At 42.1% G+C, this 16,991-nt stretch overlaps 1 protein-coding gene across 2 annotated transcripts in view; it reads left to right on the forward strand.

Annotated features, from left to right (window-relative positions):
• The first annotated feature begins 15,233 nt into the window (after positions 1 to 15,233).
• Positions 15,234 to 16,991, forward strand: part of GMPR (guanosine monophosphate reductase) — a 43,379-nt gene continuing 41,621 nt past the window's right edge. The window contains exon 1 of one of the 2 annotated variants that reach the window (XM_063097392.1): positions 15,234 to 15,462. In XM_063097392.1, the coding sequence (XP_062953462.1) occupies positions 15,376 to 15,462 (87 nt within the window). In that variant the 5' untranslated portion in view covers positions 15,234 to 15,375. The remainder of the gene's footprint in view (positions 15,463 to 16,991) is intronic. The other variant, XM_063097391.1, reaches the window with a different exon arrangement.

Genomic DNA, 16,991 nt, shown 5'->3' on the forward strand with positions numbered 1-16,991 from the left:
TTATTTTTCTTAAATGGGATGAGATTATGTAGGAGAATGTTCTTATCCTTGGGACTTGCATGCTGAAATATTTAGGAATGAACTATCATGATGTCTGCAATCTATTCTTGAAAGGACAGATATGTATATATGCCTATGTATATATTTCATACACATATTTCTTAAACAACAGAAATTTATTCTCTGTTCTGAAGGCAAGAAGTTTGAGACCACAGTATCAGCAGGGCTGGTTTCTTCTGAGGCCTCTCTCTTTGGCTTGCAGATGGCCATATCCCCTTGTCCAAACAGTTCCCTCTGTACCTGTCTGTGTCCTAAACTCCTCTTCTTATAAAAACAACAGTCATACTGGATTAGAACCTATCTTCATATACACTCATATTCTGAAGTACTGGGGTTGAGGACTTCAACACATGAATTCTAGGGAGACAAAATTTAGCCCATGATAATATATATTAGAGATAAATAAAATACCAAATGTTAACAGGTAGTGAATCTAAGTCAAAGGTATACAGGTGTTCCCTGTACAATTCTTCAACTTTTCTGTGGTTTAAAAATTTTCAAAATAAGACAAATAAAAAAGAAACATTTTGAAAAAAGCTTGTCATAGGCAGTATCATTCAAAAATATTCTTTGCCCTTCCCTAAGGGAGAATTATCCTTCCCTACTCTACTCTTAGAGAGCTTGGCTGAGGCACTCGTACTTACCCGGCTGTGTCCCACCCGGCTGTGGCCATTAGGCATCCATGCTGTGCCATGCCATGCTATAACCAAGACCTCTGCCTGGATACAGGCCCAGCTGCAGCTGCATCCCCTCCTTGTGGTTAACACACACTGCTGAAACAGAATTTTTCAGCCCGCTTCTCACCTGCTGTACTTTTCCACCATGAGATAAAGTCATTACCACATAAGATCATAAGATCACTCCCCTTACCTGGTTACAAAAACCTAGAAATGCTATAATACAAAAATAAAAGCCCCGCTGTATTCAAGGCTCAACCTTTAGACAAAAGTCCATTAAGCCTATGCTGTCATATCAATAAACTCTGTTTTCCTGTTTGAAGCCTCAGTGTTTCCTGCCTCTCCCTGCAAGTTCACCGTAACTCACTGCAAGATGGCTACATGTATTCTATGGATATATGTAGCTCTAGTTTTCAGTTCTGTTGACTAAAAAGGCAAGAGGTGAAGTAAGTGCTGTATGATACTGTAAATACTGTATGACACCATTTATTTGAAGCTATCCTGTCTGTGGATACATACACAGCACAAGTACACACACATGAACTTCAGAACAGTGGCTGCACTTGAAGAGAAAAGAAGAAGATGATGATTAATGAAGGATATACAGTAGAACTTTTATTTTTACTTAAAAATAAAAAATTCCAAAACAGAGATGACAAATGCTAACATTTGTTAACCAAACACAGGTTTCCTTGTAGACCATATAAGATCGCCACTTCTGTAGGTCAAAGTGGTTGAATAACAACAATTTCATTCAGCTTGTTAATATTCTAGATATTTTCCTGCAATTCTGAAATATTCATAACAAAAAATAAAAGAAAGCCAATGCTAAGATATCAAATGAGTCTAAGCAAATGAATAATTAAACATAATGTAAGCTTCCTCTTTCTGAGGAGAGTCATTTCATCTCCACAAAGCCTCGGTGTCGTGGAGATGGGGAAGTTGGGGGTGATGCCTGCTTTCAAGCCCCGGAGCAGAAGGGTGGAAAGAGGTCAGCTTTCTAAATGGAACAGAGTAATGTTTCCTGGCCTTCTCTTGCAGATGTGAATCTTAGCTAACCAAGGAATGGCGATTGAGGGAGAAAGAAATGTCAAGCAGCCAAAATAATATCTGCTAGGTTTCTGAAGTGAAAAGCTAGGTGTTAGAATTTGCTGGTGGGTTCCAAGCAAATGTGCAATCAAGTGATACTCCAATACAGCCAATCTTCGTTATACATGGGAATTCACCTATTTGCCAAAATTTATTTGTAACCCCCAAATCAATACTCACTGTACTTTCTCTGTCACTTGTGGACCTGTGCAGAGCAGCAAAAAATTTGAATTGCCTGACATGCACATTCCTGGTTGGACAAAGAGATGCTCTGCCTTCTTGTTTCAGCTCTCATACTGAAGCAAGTGTCATTTTCATAGTTTATTTAGTGCCACAATTCTTGTTGGTAATTTCACTGTTCAAAATGGCCCCAAATGTAGTGCTAAAGAGCCATGCAGTGGTCCTCAGGGGGGGATGGTTGTGATGTGCCTCGGGGGAAAATACGTGTTAGATAAGTTGGTTCAGGCATGAATTATAGTGCTGTTGGTCATGAATTCAATGTAGACGAATCAATTATACATATATAATATACATGTAAATATGTATGTGTGTGTGCGTGCGTGTGTGTGTGCGCGCGCTGTCTTTAAACACAAACATACATAAAACAAGGTTAAGTGTTGATCGGATGATAAAAATGTTGGGACCAGAGGCTTGCAGAAACCTAAGGCTGTGTTCCCTCAGGGGGAAGTAGTTCAGTATTCACTAATTTAGTGTTCACAGTGACTTGATAGAATAAAACTACCTCGAATAATGAGACTCAGCTGTAATTGGAAAGAACTGCTTCAAATGACAGAGTAGATGCTACCTCTGAGTTTCAAATGCCAAGATGTCTAACTTGGAAGTGACAATGGCCAGTGTCCGTACAGTTCTTGTGCAGGAGTCCTAGTAGATGTGATGCGGGGCAGGGTAGCACTGGTTCCCTAACACATGGGACCTAAATTTGGTGTGGTAGAAAAGGAGAAGACTGTGGAGTCAGCGACAGGGCTTCCTGGATAACATGCTATTCCAAGCATGTTATCATTCAAGAATAGAGATGGCCACAGAATAAACCTGGCTATAAACAGCGGTACTGGAATAATAATTTAAGAAATATCCCTATATACAATAAGTGTCTGTAGAGAGGAAGAATCTCTCACCCACAGGGACTTGAGATTAGTGATGGGTTCAAACTGGAAACCAGTGAAATGAACCTGCCATTTATTTCTTAAAATTGTCTAGTCTAAGTTCTGGGTAAGACCACAGGTGCTGGCCCACAGTGGGTATTAGGTAAATACTGGAAAAGTAAAAGTGCTACTGTCCATCCACTTTTTATTTTACCTGGATCTCATTTTACTACAACACGTCTGCAGCCAGGAGGTAGTATGGCACAATGGTTAAACGCTAGATCCTGGGAGCAGAGATATCTTTGCCATCCAAGTTTAAGCAAGTTACATAACTGATCTAGCTGCTTCAATTTCCACATTCGTAAACTGTGGAAATACAATACAATAATAGTATTTAATGCATAAAGTTGTTTGAGGATTAAATGAGGTTATGTACTCCGAGAGCTTGATAGGGTTCCTAGAATACAATAATTGTTCAACAAATGCTAGCTAATTTTATCATAATTCTTTATAACTGTCATTGACTTTCACATTCAAGAATTCAAGAATATTCTATCTGGCATATGTACAGCAGCTGTTCACATTTCAAGAAATTTATAGACGATAATTCTTAAAAAATAACTGCTCGTTTGCTTCAATTTGTTCAATTAGGCCAAATAAAACAGTCAGCAGGCTGCGTGCTGGTCAAAGGCTTCCTGAAGTCTTTCTTGAGTCTCCCGAGGTGCAGGTTCCCAGCTGAGGTTGGTCAGGCAGCAACCTGCCTTCTCCTTTCAGCTCTCATACTGTAAGCAAGTGTTTTTTTTCATGGTCTATTTAGTGCCATGGTTTTTTGCATTTTCGCACTTTTTGTTTTAGTAATTTCGCTGTTTAAAATGGTCCCCAGTTTTGTGTTGAAGTGCCATGACTACCTTTCTCTCATTTTGTAGTTTTTCTTACTTCCTTTTTTCTTTCAAGGAATACGTACTTAAATGTGACCTCTATTTGCTCTATGTGGGTAATCAGATAACTTACTGCAGGGCACATTTTGTGAGCTACTAAGTTGTAATTTGTTCTCTGTATATTTCAATTCTCCCATTTCGAGCACATAGCAAAGCTCTTAATATTTTCTTGCCTGTGGAATTTTTGCAGAGCTGAAAGCAAAAGCCCACAGCTCTTTCTGTTTTTTTTGTGAAAATCTAAACACACTGAAGAGATTACACTGGGTGTCCCAGAGGGGAAAAAGAGAGAGAACATTTTAGAGAGAATATGGGCTAGTGACGTAAAGAAGGGGAAATATTCTTTTGGACCCTGAAAGAGGAAAAGTGCTGTGTTAGTCAGAATTCTCCAGAGAGACAGAACCAATAGGATATGTTATATATACATATATATATATATATATGTATATGTATATATGAGAGGGAATTTATTAGGGGAATTAGCTCACTCGGCTGTGCAGAGAAGTCCCACGATTGGCTGTCTGCAAACTGCATGCCAGTAGTGTGGCTCAGTCCAAGTCCTAAGGCCTCAAAGCCAGGGAAGCCAATGGTGTCCTTGGTGTAAGTCCTGGAACCCAAAAGCGAACAGTCTCGAGCTCTGATGTCCATGGACAGGAGAGAAGAATGTGTCCCAGCTCCAGTGGATAGAGAGAGATTCACCCTTTTCCTTTGTCTTTTGTTCTCTCTGGGCCCCCAGCAGATTGGATGGTTCCTGTCCACATTGAAGACAAGTCTTTCCCACATGGTCCACTCAGACTCTCATACTCATCTCTGCTGGAAACACCCTTGTGGACACACCTGAAAAGATAGCTTTATCAGGTTTCTCAGCTTCCTTAATCTCATCAAGTTGACACCTAGAATTAACCTTCACAAGTGCTTTCTGCAAACCTCTCCCTCCCTCCCTGCTATCAGCACCTGGAAGATGCAAAATGGAGACCAAAGAGGGGACTTTAGGCACAGGGTTTCCTGTAGTGTATGCATAAAGCAAATGTACTTCACAGGGCCTGGTTTTCCAAAGCCTTGCAGTTTCAAATATTGACCTTGCAGAGGACAGGAAATTTTCCCCAGGCTATATAGTCTCTGTTGTAAGAAAAGGAATTGTAATGCAGCAAGGTTGCTGGCTCAAAGACACACAGATTACTGACTGATTTGTAAAGATACTGGGAAATTGCTGTAAGAAGAGAAAGTTTGCTAAAATCAAGCTTTTGCTGCAAATTGCATTATAGAATGTCACCTTACTGAATGTTACCAGCTTCTATTGTTAAACTTTGTAAACTGTACTTAGCAAAAACCCACCTATGTTCTCTTCCTGTAACTTCCTAGTCTGGAGAATAAATGCGGGAAGAGAACCCCAGTGCATGGTTTATTTCCCAAATGGAAGGAATGCCTCTATATTGAAGGTTCTGGGAGATTAACCCCCTTTTGAGGCTGCTCACTACTCAGAAGAGATGGGCTTTGAGTAATCTTTGGCAGCTCTGTCACCCAGGGGAAAAGGGGTGACAAATCCATAGGAGGCAAAGCAACAGTTTCCAGTCTCAGCAAAGATTCCTCCGCACACAAGTGGAAAAGAAGCATCAGAGCTACAGCACTAGAAGGGACCCTGTGGACTAAGACAATGGGAATGAACTACTGGTGTGGCAGATGACTAGTACAGACAGCTCCTGGTCCTTTGTCACTGCAAGACTTAGGCATACTTGCTGTGGGGGAAGCCCCAGCAATGACAGAAAGTGGATCCGCTACCCTCATCTCAGCCTGATGAGGGGCTCGGAATCAAATCTAGGTTATTGGAAAGAAAGTCAAGGATAGGCTTCCTGCACATGGAGTTTGTGGGGTGAGATTTATAAGGACCACACAGCAAAAGGAGGGACAGAGACTTATTAAATGGGATGGGAGAATGATTGCCTGTGGCATGTGACTATAATTACCTGGAAATATAATTATTTGGACTAAGCATTATTAAATATTTCAAGGTATTTGACTTTTTCTTAAAAATGGTCTTCAGAGGTAGGAATGATAGGAAAATTAATTTGCGTAAATTTCAAATTAAGCAAAATGAATGTAATCTGTCAGATAAAATTCATCATCTAGCCTGGAAACAAAATTTAGTTAGAAGTGGAGGCTTCATCTCAGTGAAAAAAGTAAAAGAAAGCATTTCCAATAAACTACTCAACACAAGATTAACCAGATTAAAGGAAGACTCTACAGGAAATTTTAATTTGAAGATTTTCTTCCCTTCTGCTTTATTTCTGACACAGACGATCACCAGGATGGTAATGAGATGCTTATTCCAGGCTAATTTAGATTCATTGTAATAATAACAACATTAATAATAAATATCACCGTAGGTTTTAATCTTTAGTGTTATTTTAAAGGCAGCATCAGATCCTGAAGGCAAACCCACTCATTTTGGTGTTGTATTTAGTAGTCTAAATTCTATCATGATGATATTGGGCTGTCTATTTAAATAAGTTTAACAAACATACACACATGCACACACAAATTTCCCTGCCCTGAGAGACAAGCAAATTGAATTTATATATACTTTCTCTGCACAAATTGAACTGGAAAAATGAAGCATTATTCTCAGCATGTATTGTCCATCAGGGTTGCAAACTTAAACAATTACATACGTGCTGGCGGGTCGCATTGATGGTTTATGCATTAAAGACCCCCCCCCCCACACACACACACACCATCTAAAGAAACAATACTGACTATCTCTAGCAGACGGTGCTCCTCAGAGGGAATTCAGATTTCCAATATAAAAATTCTTAAGTTTTCCGTGTTGGCAACTAGCTCAAAAATGTGAAAAGCAGTCTGCTGGCCAAATCAAGCACATCTTCTATGAGCTGTCGTTTGTGGCCTCAGCTATGGATTATATGATAGTAACATTACTGAAAATTCAGAATGTTTAGATGCAATATGTTTCAAGAGTGTGTGTGTGTGTATGACTGTGTAAGAGGGCAGGTGGCAGGGTGTATAAGGGTGAAGAAATAGAGGAAGATAAACAGAAACAATCGATTTTGCTCTTACACCCAAGCCTGTCAGAATCTATATTCACCTCTGCTCTATTTCTGCCTGGCTATAAATCCAAGCCCCCCAAGAAGACCAGCACATAAATTTTATTTGGAATACAGCGTTGGATGTGCCCTGATACCTGGCCCCTGTGGAGTGAATGACCACCTTATTCTACCTGCCACTTTCCCTTTGAGTGACCTCTCAGTTGTGACACCAATCTTCAAAGCTCTTCGCAAGAACCCACCCTCCCAGAATCTTAGCTCAAGAAAACCCACATGGAGATTGTCACAGAGGTATGTCATCCTCCCCTAGGGATGAATTCTCTTTCCTTGGGCAATCAGAAAAGCCTTTGATCAGTACTTGATAACTTAAGTTACAGGACTGGAAAACAAGCAAGATGACTAGGGTGCAAAATTTAAGGAGACTAGAATATTATTATGTTATCATAAAGGAATGAAGTGCTGATTCATGGTACAACATAGATGAGCCTCAAAAACATACTAAGTGGAAGAAGTTAGTGGCAAAAGACCACATATTATAATTCTGTTTATATGAAATGTCCAGAATAGATAAATCTATTGAGATAGAAAGTAGTTTGGTGGTTGCCTAAGACTGTGGGGTCTGGGCATAAGGGGTGCCAATGGAGAATGGCTGCTAATGGGTACAAGGGTTCTTTTGGGTGTGATGGAAAAGCTCTAAAATTGATTGTGATGATAGCTGCACAACTCTGTGAATAGACTAAAAATCACAGAATTGTACACCCTGGATAGGTGAATTGTATGGCTATGGTATGTGAATTATATCTCAATGAAGCTGTTATAAAAATAAATGAATAACAGAGACATAGACCCCTCAACTGGAAGAAGCTGTTTTTGGACCCGAAAAAAATTTTTTTAAGAGGCACCACTCTCAGAGGCATAGCCTGCACTTCCATCATCCTAAGAGTGGTGTGGCCTCACCCTGGTACAGACTGTGAATGGTTATTTAATCCTTAGTTCAGATTTGGATTGAACCAGTGTTAATCAAGCATCCTCCACTGACCCACCATTTTTCTTTTTCCTATACACCTACATTCACTAATTCACTCTACAAAGGAGGACCCATACTATGCCAGACATCAGCTACATAGATAAAAATAAGACCCTTGATCTCAGGAAATTTGGAGTGTGGTACAATGTATGTGTGTGTGTGCATGCTGGTGGGGGGTGTCTTAGCCTTGTTTTGTGTCATAAACATCTCTGAACCATGTAGTAGATTGAATTATGTCTCCCCAAAATTCTGAAGCCTAAATTGTGTCCCCCAAGTTTCATATATTAGAAGCTTAATCCCCACTATAACTGTTGAGGGTAGGAAATCCTATTATGGCAACTGAAAGGTGAAGGTCTGAAGAGGTGATTGGATTGTAGGACTGTGCAGTAGTGAATGGATTAAAAATGGTGGTCAGGGGCATGGTTTGGAGGGCTTTGAAAGGAAAGTGAATGAGGAAGTTGGCTTCTTGCCCTCTCTGCTTCCACTATCTTGCAATGAGAGACCCCTGGGTCACGGCTGCCACCACCAGTTGGACTTTGGACTTCCCAACCTCAGAAACTGTAAGCAACAAATTTCGTTTTCTTTATAAATCACCCAGTTTCAGGTATTTTGTTATAAGCAACAGAAATGGACTGATACAGACCACTTCTCAGATTCTTTTTTAAATCATGCATATTGTAAGCCTAGAAAAACCACATTAGAGAAAAATATTCCAAAATATGTTGAGTTTATTTGGGGATAGAAAATAGGATTACAATCCAGAATGTGTACCATGGCAAGCCATAAATGCATTCAGTGAGGGAAGGTAAGAGAAAGCTGTTATTGGCACAAAGGGAGAGGTTCACACAAGCTGCTTGGAAACAGAGTTCATTGGTTTCAGAGGCTCAAAGTCAGATTTATTGTCAGCTCACTGGCTGAGATGTCATTATTGGACAAGACCTTCTTGTAGCATCTTACCTGAATTACTGCAGTTCTAAAGAACATGTAATGATAAATCTTGTCACAGAAACATATGCACACCTGCAAAGCAGGAGATGCATGAAAGATGTGAAGGGATTTCTGATGGGTTTTTCGAAGACCCTTGAAATAGTTCTTAGACAAGCAAGCATGACTCTCACCCCTCCCCACTTTGTGCATTTCCTGGCTGTATTTTTGTCTAGGTCCCAAAGAAAGTGATTTCTCAACTTTCACATTTCCCCCTTTTGATCAAGATCTTTTCCCCAAAGCATCACTGATCAATTAGTCTTTTGTCAGGTTTTAAGTGTCCCCTGATGCTGGGATGGACATGGCCCAGTTAGTTGGTCTGCTCTCACATTGGGAGGGGGTGATGAACAGCTAGAGGTAGATGTCAAGACCCTTTTAGCTACATCTGAGCAGCAAGAAAGCCAGAAGCAGGAGCTCTCTGGCCTGGGTTGTCTGGAGTTCATCTGTTTCATATGCATTGGTTATCATCTCACAGTGCTGGGCCAACATTATTTTGTCAGGAGATGCATTTCTGCAGAGATTTGATAGACAACAAGTACACAGTTTAAAAAGAAAAATACTAAGCAAAGATAACAATATGTCAATTTCAATTTGTATGATAGTTTTAAGCCATGAACCTAGACTTAAATGCAGCCAACTAGGGCCGGCCCGTGGCTCACTCGGTAGAGTGCGGTGCTGATAAATGCAGCCAACTAAATAGATCAAATGATAACCTGGTGAGACTTGTAGCCGTGTGGCTTATCCCTTTATTTTATACAACTGAGTCTCAACTTCCTCAGAGGAGTTTATCTAGGTACAGCATGTAGTATTAACAATAGCACAGACACCACTTTGCTCGACTAATAGATAACCAAGAACAATTTTGCTATCTAAGACTACCCAGGCAAGAGAAGCTAACAAGTACTATTGCACAGTGAAGTCTGCAAGAATTCCTAGGGTAGCAGCTAAATTTCTTATCGTTTCTTCATTAGTGGCTACCCATACCATGGTACAAAATATGTGCCAAAGGAAGAAAATTCAGAATCCCATAATTCACCAGGTAACTCATGCTTGACCCTTTGATGTGGTGAAAGGGGGCTAGTTCAATGATTATTCCAAGGATCAGCTTCAGATCTATTACATATTGATAACAGAACAATTGAATATCCCAATCCACATTGGCCTTCAGTTGTCCAGGTGTCTAAATATCTGGAGGCCCAAATTGAGGTATCCCATCCACAAAGGTAAATACACCTGATAAGAGCATAGACAATTCTTTTATCTGTACATTTTTTGTATATAATGGAATTAAACCAGGGGTTAGTTACATTAAAACATATTTGCTAATGATGTCTCTTTGCAGAATTGGTTCCAGTAACTTCTTTTACATTATGTTAGGAAGACCCAAGGAACATTTTAAGAGGGATCACCCATTACACATTTTTTTTTAGAGTCCAACTAGGAGACTATTATTTTGAGTAGGTAAGACAGAGGATGGAAGTTGAAGGTAGATGAGAAAAATTTAACCCTATAGGAGGATCCAGGTATACAATCTGTACAGGTTGTTGGACCTGGGATGCTGGTGAAGTTTGTTATAGGTTGAACTAGGTCACTAGAGTCATATACAGGTCAAGGTTTCTGATGACAGACTGAACAATCAGCAAGGTTTCCCATGCTGGTGACCCCTGGAAAAGGCAGATAATGGCATTGTCTTACAGTGTGATTAATAACTACTATACTCTTGAATTTGAGATGAGGGATCTCAACAACTGTAATGAGGTATGAAAATATTTGTGATTTCCATGATGACCAAGTCACAGGTAGAGTTAAAACAATATAACTGTGGACTGTTGCCCACATTCAACATTAAATTTCAACAAGGAGTTAGTGAAAACTTCCCATTCAAGAACCTAGGGACCTCTTGGGGTCTGTGGGCCGAAGGTTAAGAAACCTCTGGTAGTGGGGAGACTGTGTGACAGGCTGTGCCAACATAGCATGGGAGAAGTATTGTTACCGAAACCCCAAAGTTCCGTTTTCTCACTGCTCAATAGCCAATAATTGAGAGACAAGTGTTGGTGTAAGGAAAGGCAGCCTTTAATCAGGAAGCCAGAAGCCTGGGGAAATGGTGGACTCATGTCTCCAAGACCCTCTCCACTTTTTCTAGACTTGTCAAAGGGTTTTATAGGGACAGGTGGTAGGGAGGCTGATTCGTGGTGACCTAAGCAGGGACATGCAGGCATAATCATAAAACTGCAGATAAAGATCAAAGAACTTATCTTGTAGGAGTTGATTCATGAACACCATCCTCCATGATGTCAAATCACAGACTCAGTTCCTGTTAACCTCAGAAAGGTCTAGTTAGTAAGCTAGTAATGAATGACCATCTGGGTTAATAATTTCTTCTGTAATTATTCTGTGTACAATGTGAGCAAAAGTCATTATGTTCCAGCAATTATGTGAACAAGAATCATTATATTCTAATGTCCAGCCGCAAGCTATGCGTTTCAGGTTACAAGAGTAAGAAAAAAGCCTTTTTAATTTCGAAGTTTAACAAAAAGGAGTCATTTCTGTTCAACCTGTTACAGTATGGTGTGGGGTCAAGAGCCAGCTCCTGGTTAGCGAGCTGATCTAGCCCTTGCCCTCTATGACCTGGGCAAGTTTTTTGAGCCTGTTTTCTCAACCATAAAGAGAAGTTAGTGATAATGACCATCTCGCAGGGTTGTCGTAAGGACGAGCTAAGAAAACACACATAAAAAACACTTAGCACAGTGCCTGGTATACACAACAGTGGTTAAATACGAGCTTTTGGTGTCCCTAAGGGCAGTTTTGGTTCACAGGAATAGCCATCCAGGCATTCTGAGTTTTTATTTTCCTAAATTACTATTCAATTTTAGCAAAAGCACAAATTTAAAAACTTGTTTGTTTGTTAAGGTTATACAGTCTACTTAAGAATCTTATTTTGTAAGTCTAGAAAATTGTAACTATCACCTTTAAAAGGCTTTTGAATAATACTTGTTCCTTTTTACAAACTTAACACTTTCAAATATTTTAAACTGCATTTATAAATACAATCAGGTAGATTTCCCTTTTAAATACTCTAATAGTCTTAACTGCTTGTTACTTAACATGTGGCTCCAGAACCTGGGCTTCATCTAGGCACTTCCCAGGAATGCGAAACCTTGGGCCCCACCCTGGACCTACAAAAGCAGAATCTGCATTTTCACAAGATTGCCAATGATTAAAATGAAATGCCCAAAGTAATTTATCAACTTTTATAAAGAGTGTATGTGAAACTTACATCCTCTCAAATATTCCAACAATCTACATAAACTTAATGCATTTCACCTATCCTTATATGTTTAAATCAATTACTCAAACATATATTTTGAATTGGCACTAGAAGGCTGTTCTATTAATCCAATGGGACAGATTTTCTAAAACATTACAAGTACACAAAATATCAAATATGCACAAATTCTTTCTCATCCCCAATAATATTAAATGCTATAATTTCAAATTAACTCGAAGCTTTTAATACTCAGTGTTAATTAATTCTGGGTGTTGAGAGATATTTATCTACTAAAAACAAACTATTTTATCATCCCTCATAATTTAGTTCACTGGGTAATTCTATCAAGTATTTAAAGAACTAATCCCTGTCTGGGGCCAAAGAGCCCGGTGATAGCCTGCCCAGGGTCATGAAGCCCTGCCAATAGCCCTCTGACACTAAAGATATAAATGCTGTGACCTTTCCGCCCTTTTCTCCTTACTGCTTGCACAGCCCTAGGCGTAGATCACCGCTGCTTTGCTTTAGATAGCTGAGAAATGTTCCATTTCCTGGAACGATTTGCCCTCTGATTTTTCCCAGAAAACATCTGCATACTTCCTTATCTGCTGATTCCCTCCTGCTGTCTATATAAGCTGTGACCTTCTGGCTAATAAACGAGACTTGATCAGAATACTGTCTTGTCTCCATTTCTCGCGTCTCTTGTCCCATCCAATTCCCACTCCCCCCTCCAGGGTCTGCGTTGAATATCCCCCGGGTCGGGACAAATCCCAATCCTACATAAGCTCTTTCAGAAAATAGAATAAGGAATATTTCCAAACTCATTTTTATGAAGCTACTATTACCTTGATAAAGACATCAAAGGAAAAGAAAACTACAGACAAATGTCCCTCATGAACTTAGATGCAAAAATTCTTAACAAACTATTAGCAAACTGAATCCATCAATTTATCAGTATAAAAGAATTATGCACTGTGACCAATGGAGATTTATCTCACATAATTTTGGAGGTTTTCTTCCCCTGTAATTTTTGGGACCATCCTACCCTTATATAACAATAACGTTAGTTGGACGCTGGATGTCTGTCATGGATATATCTTTGTCTAGTCAGTCAAAATTTTTATGTAAAGTCATTGCACTGACAGGAAACTATTATTATTATTAGTGTAACGAGAAGCAGAAATATGTACAAGGTGCAAAGGATGTTGAAAGGAGTCCAAGTTGGTGTGGGAGAATTAGGGACTCGTGCTGATTCTTTAACAGATATAATTTTGTGTCTGAGAAGAAGACAGAAATAATGGAACATTCCGGAAGGAGAGGGAATGAAATGCATAAAGTGTACTTCCGTCTCTATTCTGATAGAAAAGGAGTGGACAAGAAATCAAGAGGAGAGAAATTATCCCAGGGTAAAAAAAGAAAAACAAAACAAGAACAACCTAAGGAGGCTTTTCCTTTAAGACAATGTATGTAACAATGAATATCAAGCCCTCACCCAGCTCTGTGCTTTACTCTGGGTAGGTGCTTAATAAAGTTAGTTTCTCTTCCCTTTGGGGAGAATAATTTTAAATAACCATGTCATACAGTAATTACAGTTTACTTTTATTTTGTCTTTGATTAGAAACTCAGGATCAGAATTAGGTTCTCTTTCACTACCTTGCAAATAAGCAGCACATCTGGCCAGCTCCAAACGCTATGGTAAGGTTCATAAATATTTTGTTGGCTGGACTAAATGTGGTTATTTTCATTCTCTCTCTGATCACTTTCATTTCCTTCATGAAACGTCATGAACTTCGTGTGGGGTAAACATGATGAGAGTTAGTGGGATGGATTAAGACCTTTATCATATGCAGCCATTTATGTTAAAATGAACATTGCGACAGTCAGCCATACCATATAGGAGTACATTGAGAACAGTTGAAGACTACAAAGAACTGAAAGAAAATGAAAGATGATTCCTGCCTTTGTGCAGTTAGCAATCCAGTTTTAAAAAGCAGAACAATGCACATAGGTAACACTTGACTCTAAATAGCAACCATTTACTGAGCAACTACTATGGGACATACGCTGTGCGTGCAACACACACACACACGCACAGTTTAATTCTCACTAAAATCTGGGAGAAGTTAGCGTTAGGTACCTCTCCTCCCCCTTTAACCTGAGAGAAAACTGAGGCATGAGGAAATTAAGTGACTCCCTAAGGTCACCCAGCTAGGAAGTGGTTGGACCCGGTTTTGAATCCAGGTAGAGAGAGGTCCCAGGACAGAAACAGCTCCAGTGAACGGCTGTAGTTAAGTTTTAAGGACCGAGAGGTGCATATTTCATTTTTCTGCGGCCTCGCATAAGTTATTTCATTTCATACCGTCCTCATTTTCCTTATCTGTAAAATGGCTCCTTCTTTGTGTCCTTCTGTGCGTGAATGCGACGGTGCACGCGAAGCCCCAAAGCACATTCCGAGTGGATAATAGAGGCTCAGTAAAGTCAACAAGTGAATTAAACTCACGTCACTGGTGATCCTCAGAGGAGATTCAGGTCCCTCCAATCCCAGGATCTGCGCTGATTGGAGACCTCCCCGTTTTTATTAACACGAACAAACAAAACCCTAAAATACAAAGGAAACCCAAATGTGGCCTGGACAGTCCCACTACAGCTGAGCGATCACCTGCCACGCTCTTCGCCTTCTTTCCATGCAGCCTCCCAGGGTGCTCGCTCTTTGGCATGCGAGAGGTGCACGGGCCTTGAAAACACAGAAAGGAAAAGCAAAACCTCTCAAGGAGTGGCCTTTTCCCGGGGTCTAGGCGGTCATACACCAAGTCCCCTCCCCACCCGGGACCTCGGTGATAGAAAAAAGGGTGCGCATCTCCACCCCCCCCCCCCATTTGGTCACCGCTACGAGCACGCCTGTACACTGGGGAGGGGAAAGGGGACCTCGCCGCGGGGCGCGGCGGTCGGGAGCCGGGGCCGGGGCGGGGCGCGGGGCACTGGGGGCGGGCCGAGCACGGCGTGGGGTGCCCGGCGGGCGGGTTTAAGGGCGCGGCGTGCGCGCGGGGCCGGCGCCAGCACCCCGCCGCCCGCTGCACTGCAGCCCCCGCGCCCGTCGCCCCCGTCGCCTCTGTCGCCGCCGCAGGAAGGAGCCGCCCGCGCCAGCCGCGCCGGGCCGGAGGGCGCCGCCTTGCACCATGCCCCACATAGACGCGGACCTCAAGCTCGACTTCAAGGATGTCCTGCTCAGACCTAAGCGGAGCAGCCTCAAGAGCCGGGCCGAGGTGGGGACGCTGGAAAGTCACAGTGGGGGGCTGGGTTTTTGTCCCCCCCGCCCCCGGATGGCGCGGGAGAGGTGGGTGGAAGGGGGTGGCGTGAGGTCACCTTGCCTGCTTTTCTGTGTGTCTGAGGCTGGGGTGCTGCACCCTGTGTCCCCCACCCCCACCCCTTGAGAATGGGGAAGGCCAGCCGGTTCCCTGCCAGGACGGGAGCTGTGTTTAAGGGCAGGGATCAAGGGGCCCAGCTCGGGCCTGCAATTCTAAATACGGCCCTGCCCTCCGGTTGGGAAGGCAAGGGGAGGTTTACTGTGAAAGGAGACCACAGAGGAGCAGAGATTAAGTGGCCAATTGGTTTAGAAAGAATGGGGCTGGGGGGTGCACACTGGGGGAAAAGGAAACCGTGGAGTTAGGGGTACAAAGGAAGAGAAAAACAACTACATACAGATCTTTATGTTTTTTGGCAGTGCCTCCTAGTACTGAGAACTGCTGCTGCTTTAGCCTCAGGTCCAGCTGAAATTTCTTTAACATGTCTGAAAACCCTGTGAACCCCAGGGCACAAGTTCAAGGTTTCCTTTCCGGGTTTAGGTGGCCTTGCTGTGAGTGGGGCTTAGGGATCCGTTGTTGGTGGCACTCTGCTATGCTGGACAGCCCGCAGTCCAGCCCAGCCCTGGAGAAGCTGAAAACAGTAGGCTGTGGGCTTGGGGTGGAGTTGGAGGGGTGGATTGGAAGCCTTGGGCCTTTTGCTGGTTCTGCATTGATGGGAGCAGAGCCTGAGGAACAGGTGGAGACCGGACTGGAAATAGCCTCGGGCGGAGAGAGAGGGAGGTCAGATCCTGAAGGATACACTAGTTGCACAGAGAGGCAGAGTGCCCTGGAGTAGTGTGTGCTGGTGACCATGGCATTGCCTGGTCTGCTGAGAGTTGGAGGAAACTGGAGAGGTCTGGAGTTGGGGTCGAAGGAGTAAACAGGAGGAGGCCCAGCCAGCATGCACAGATCGTTCCCCCAGCTCCACAAATAAATCCCCTCCACCAAGGACTCTGCTGCCCACTCCAGTGCCCAGGCCTAACTGCAGTGCCTGGCGCTGCCAGCCGGGGTGGGGGTGGGGTGGGGGGGTCTTGTTTGGATTCGGGAAGCCTCCTGCTTTAGCCAGTGACTAAAACCAAGCCACCTTCTCCAAGCACCAGATTGGCTGGCTAGAGCCAGAGAGGACAGGACTGGGAGAAGTGGGGGAGGAATGATTAACCCTTTCACCCCTGACTGGATGACTCTGTGCTTGTCCTTCATCATGTCCTTTCAGGTGCAAAGGAGCCAGTCTGACTTTTGGAAGAAAAATAAACAGTTTGGAGGGCAGGGCTAGGCTAGAAGTATAAACTGTAGCCAGTACCTAAGGCCAGATCAAGAGGAAATGTGTGGATTCTGGGCAGATTAATAATTTGATGGCCTCAGTATTTTAAAACTATTTGTTCAAAACGTGTTTAGTAGAGAGAAACTTATTTTTAAGAAAAATTATATGTTCAAAATGAGGATATATTGCA

Source organism: Cynocephalus volans, chromosome 5, assembly GCF_027409185.1.
Source record: "Cynocephalus volans isolate mCynVol1 chromosome 5, mCynVol1.pri, whole genome shotgun sequence".
Taxonomy (NCBI): domain Eukaryota; kingdom Metazoa; phylum Chordata; class Mammalia; order Dermoptera; family Cynocephalidae; genus Cynocephalus; species Cynocephalus volans.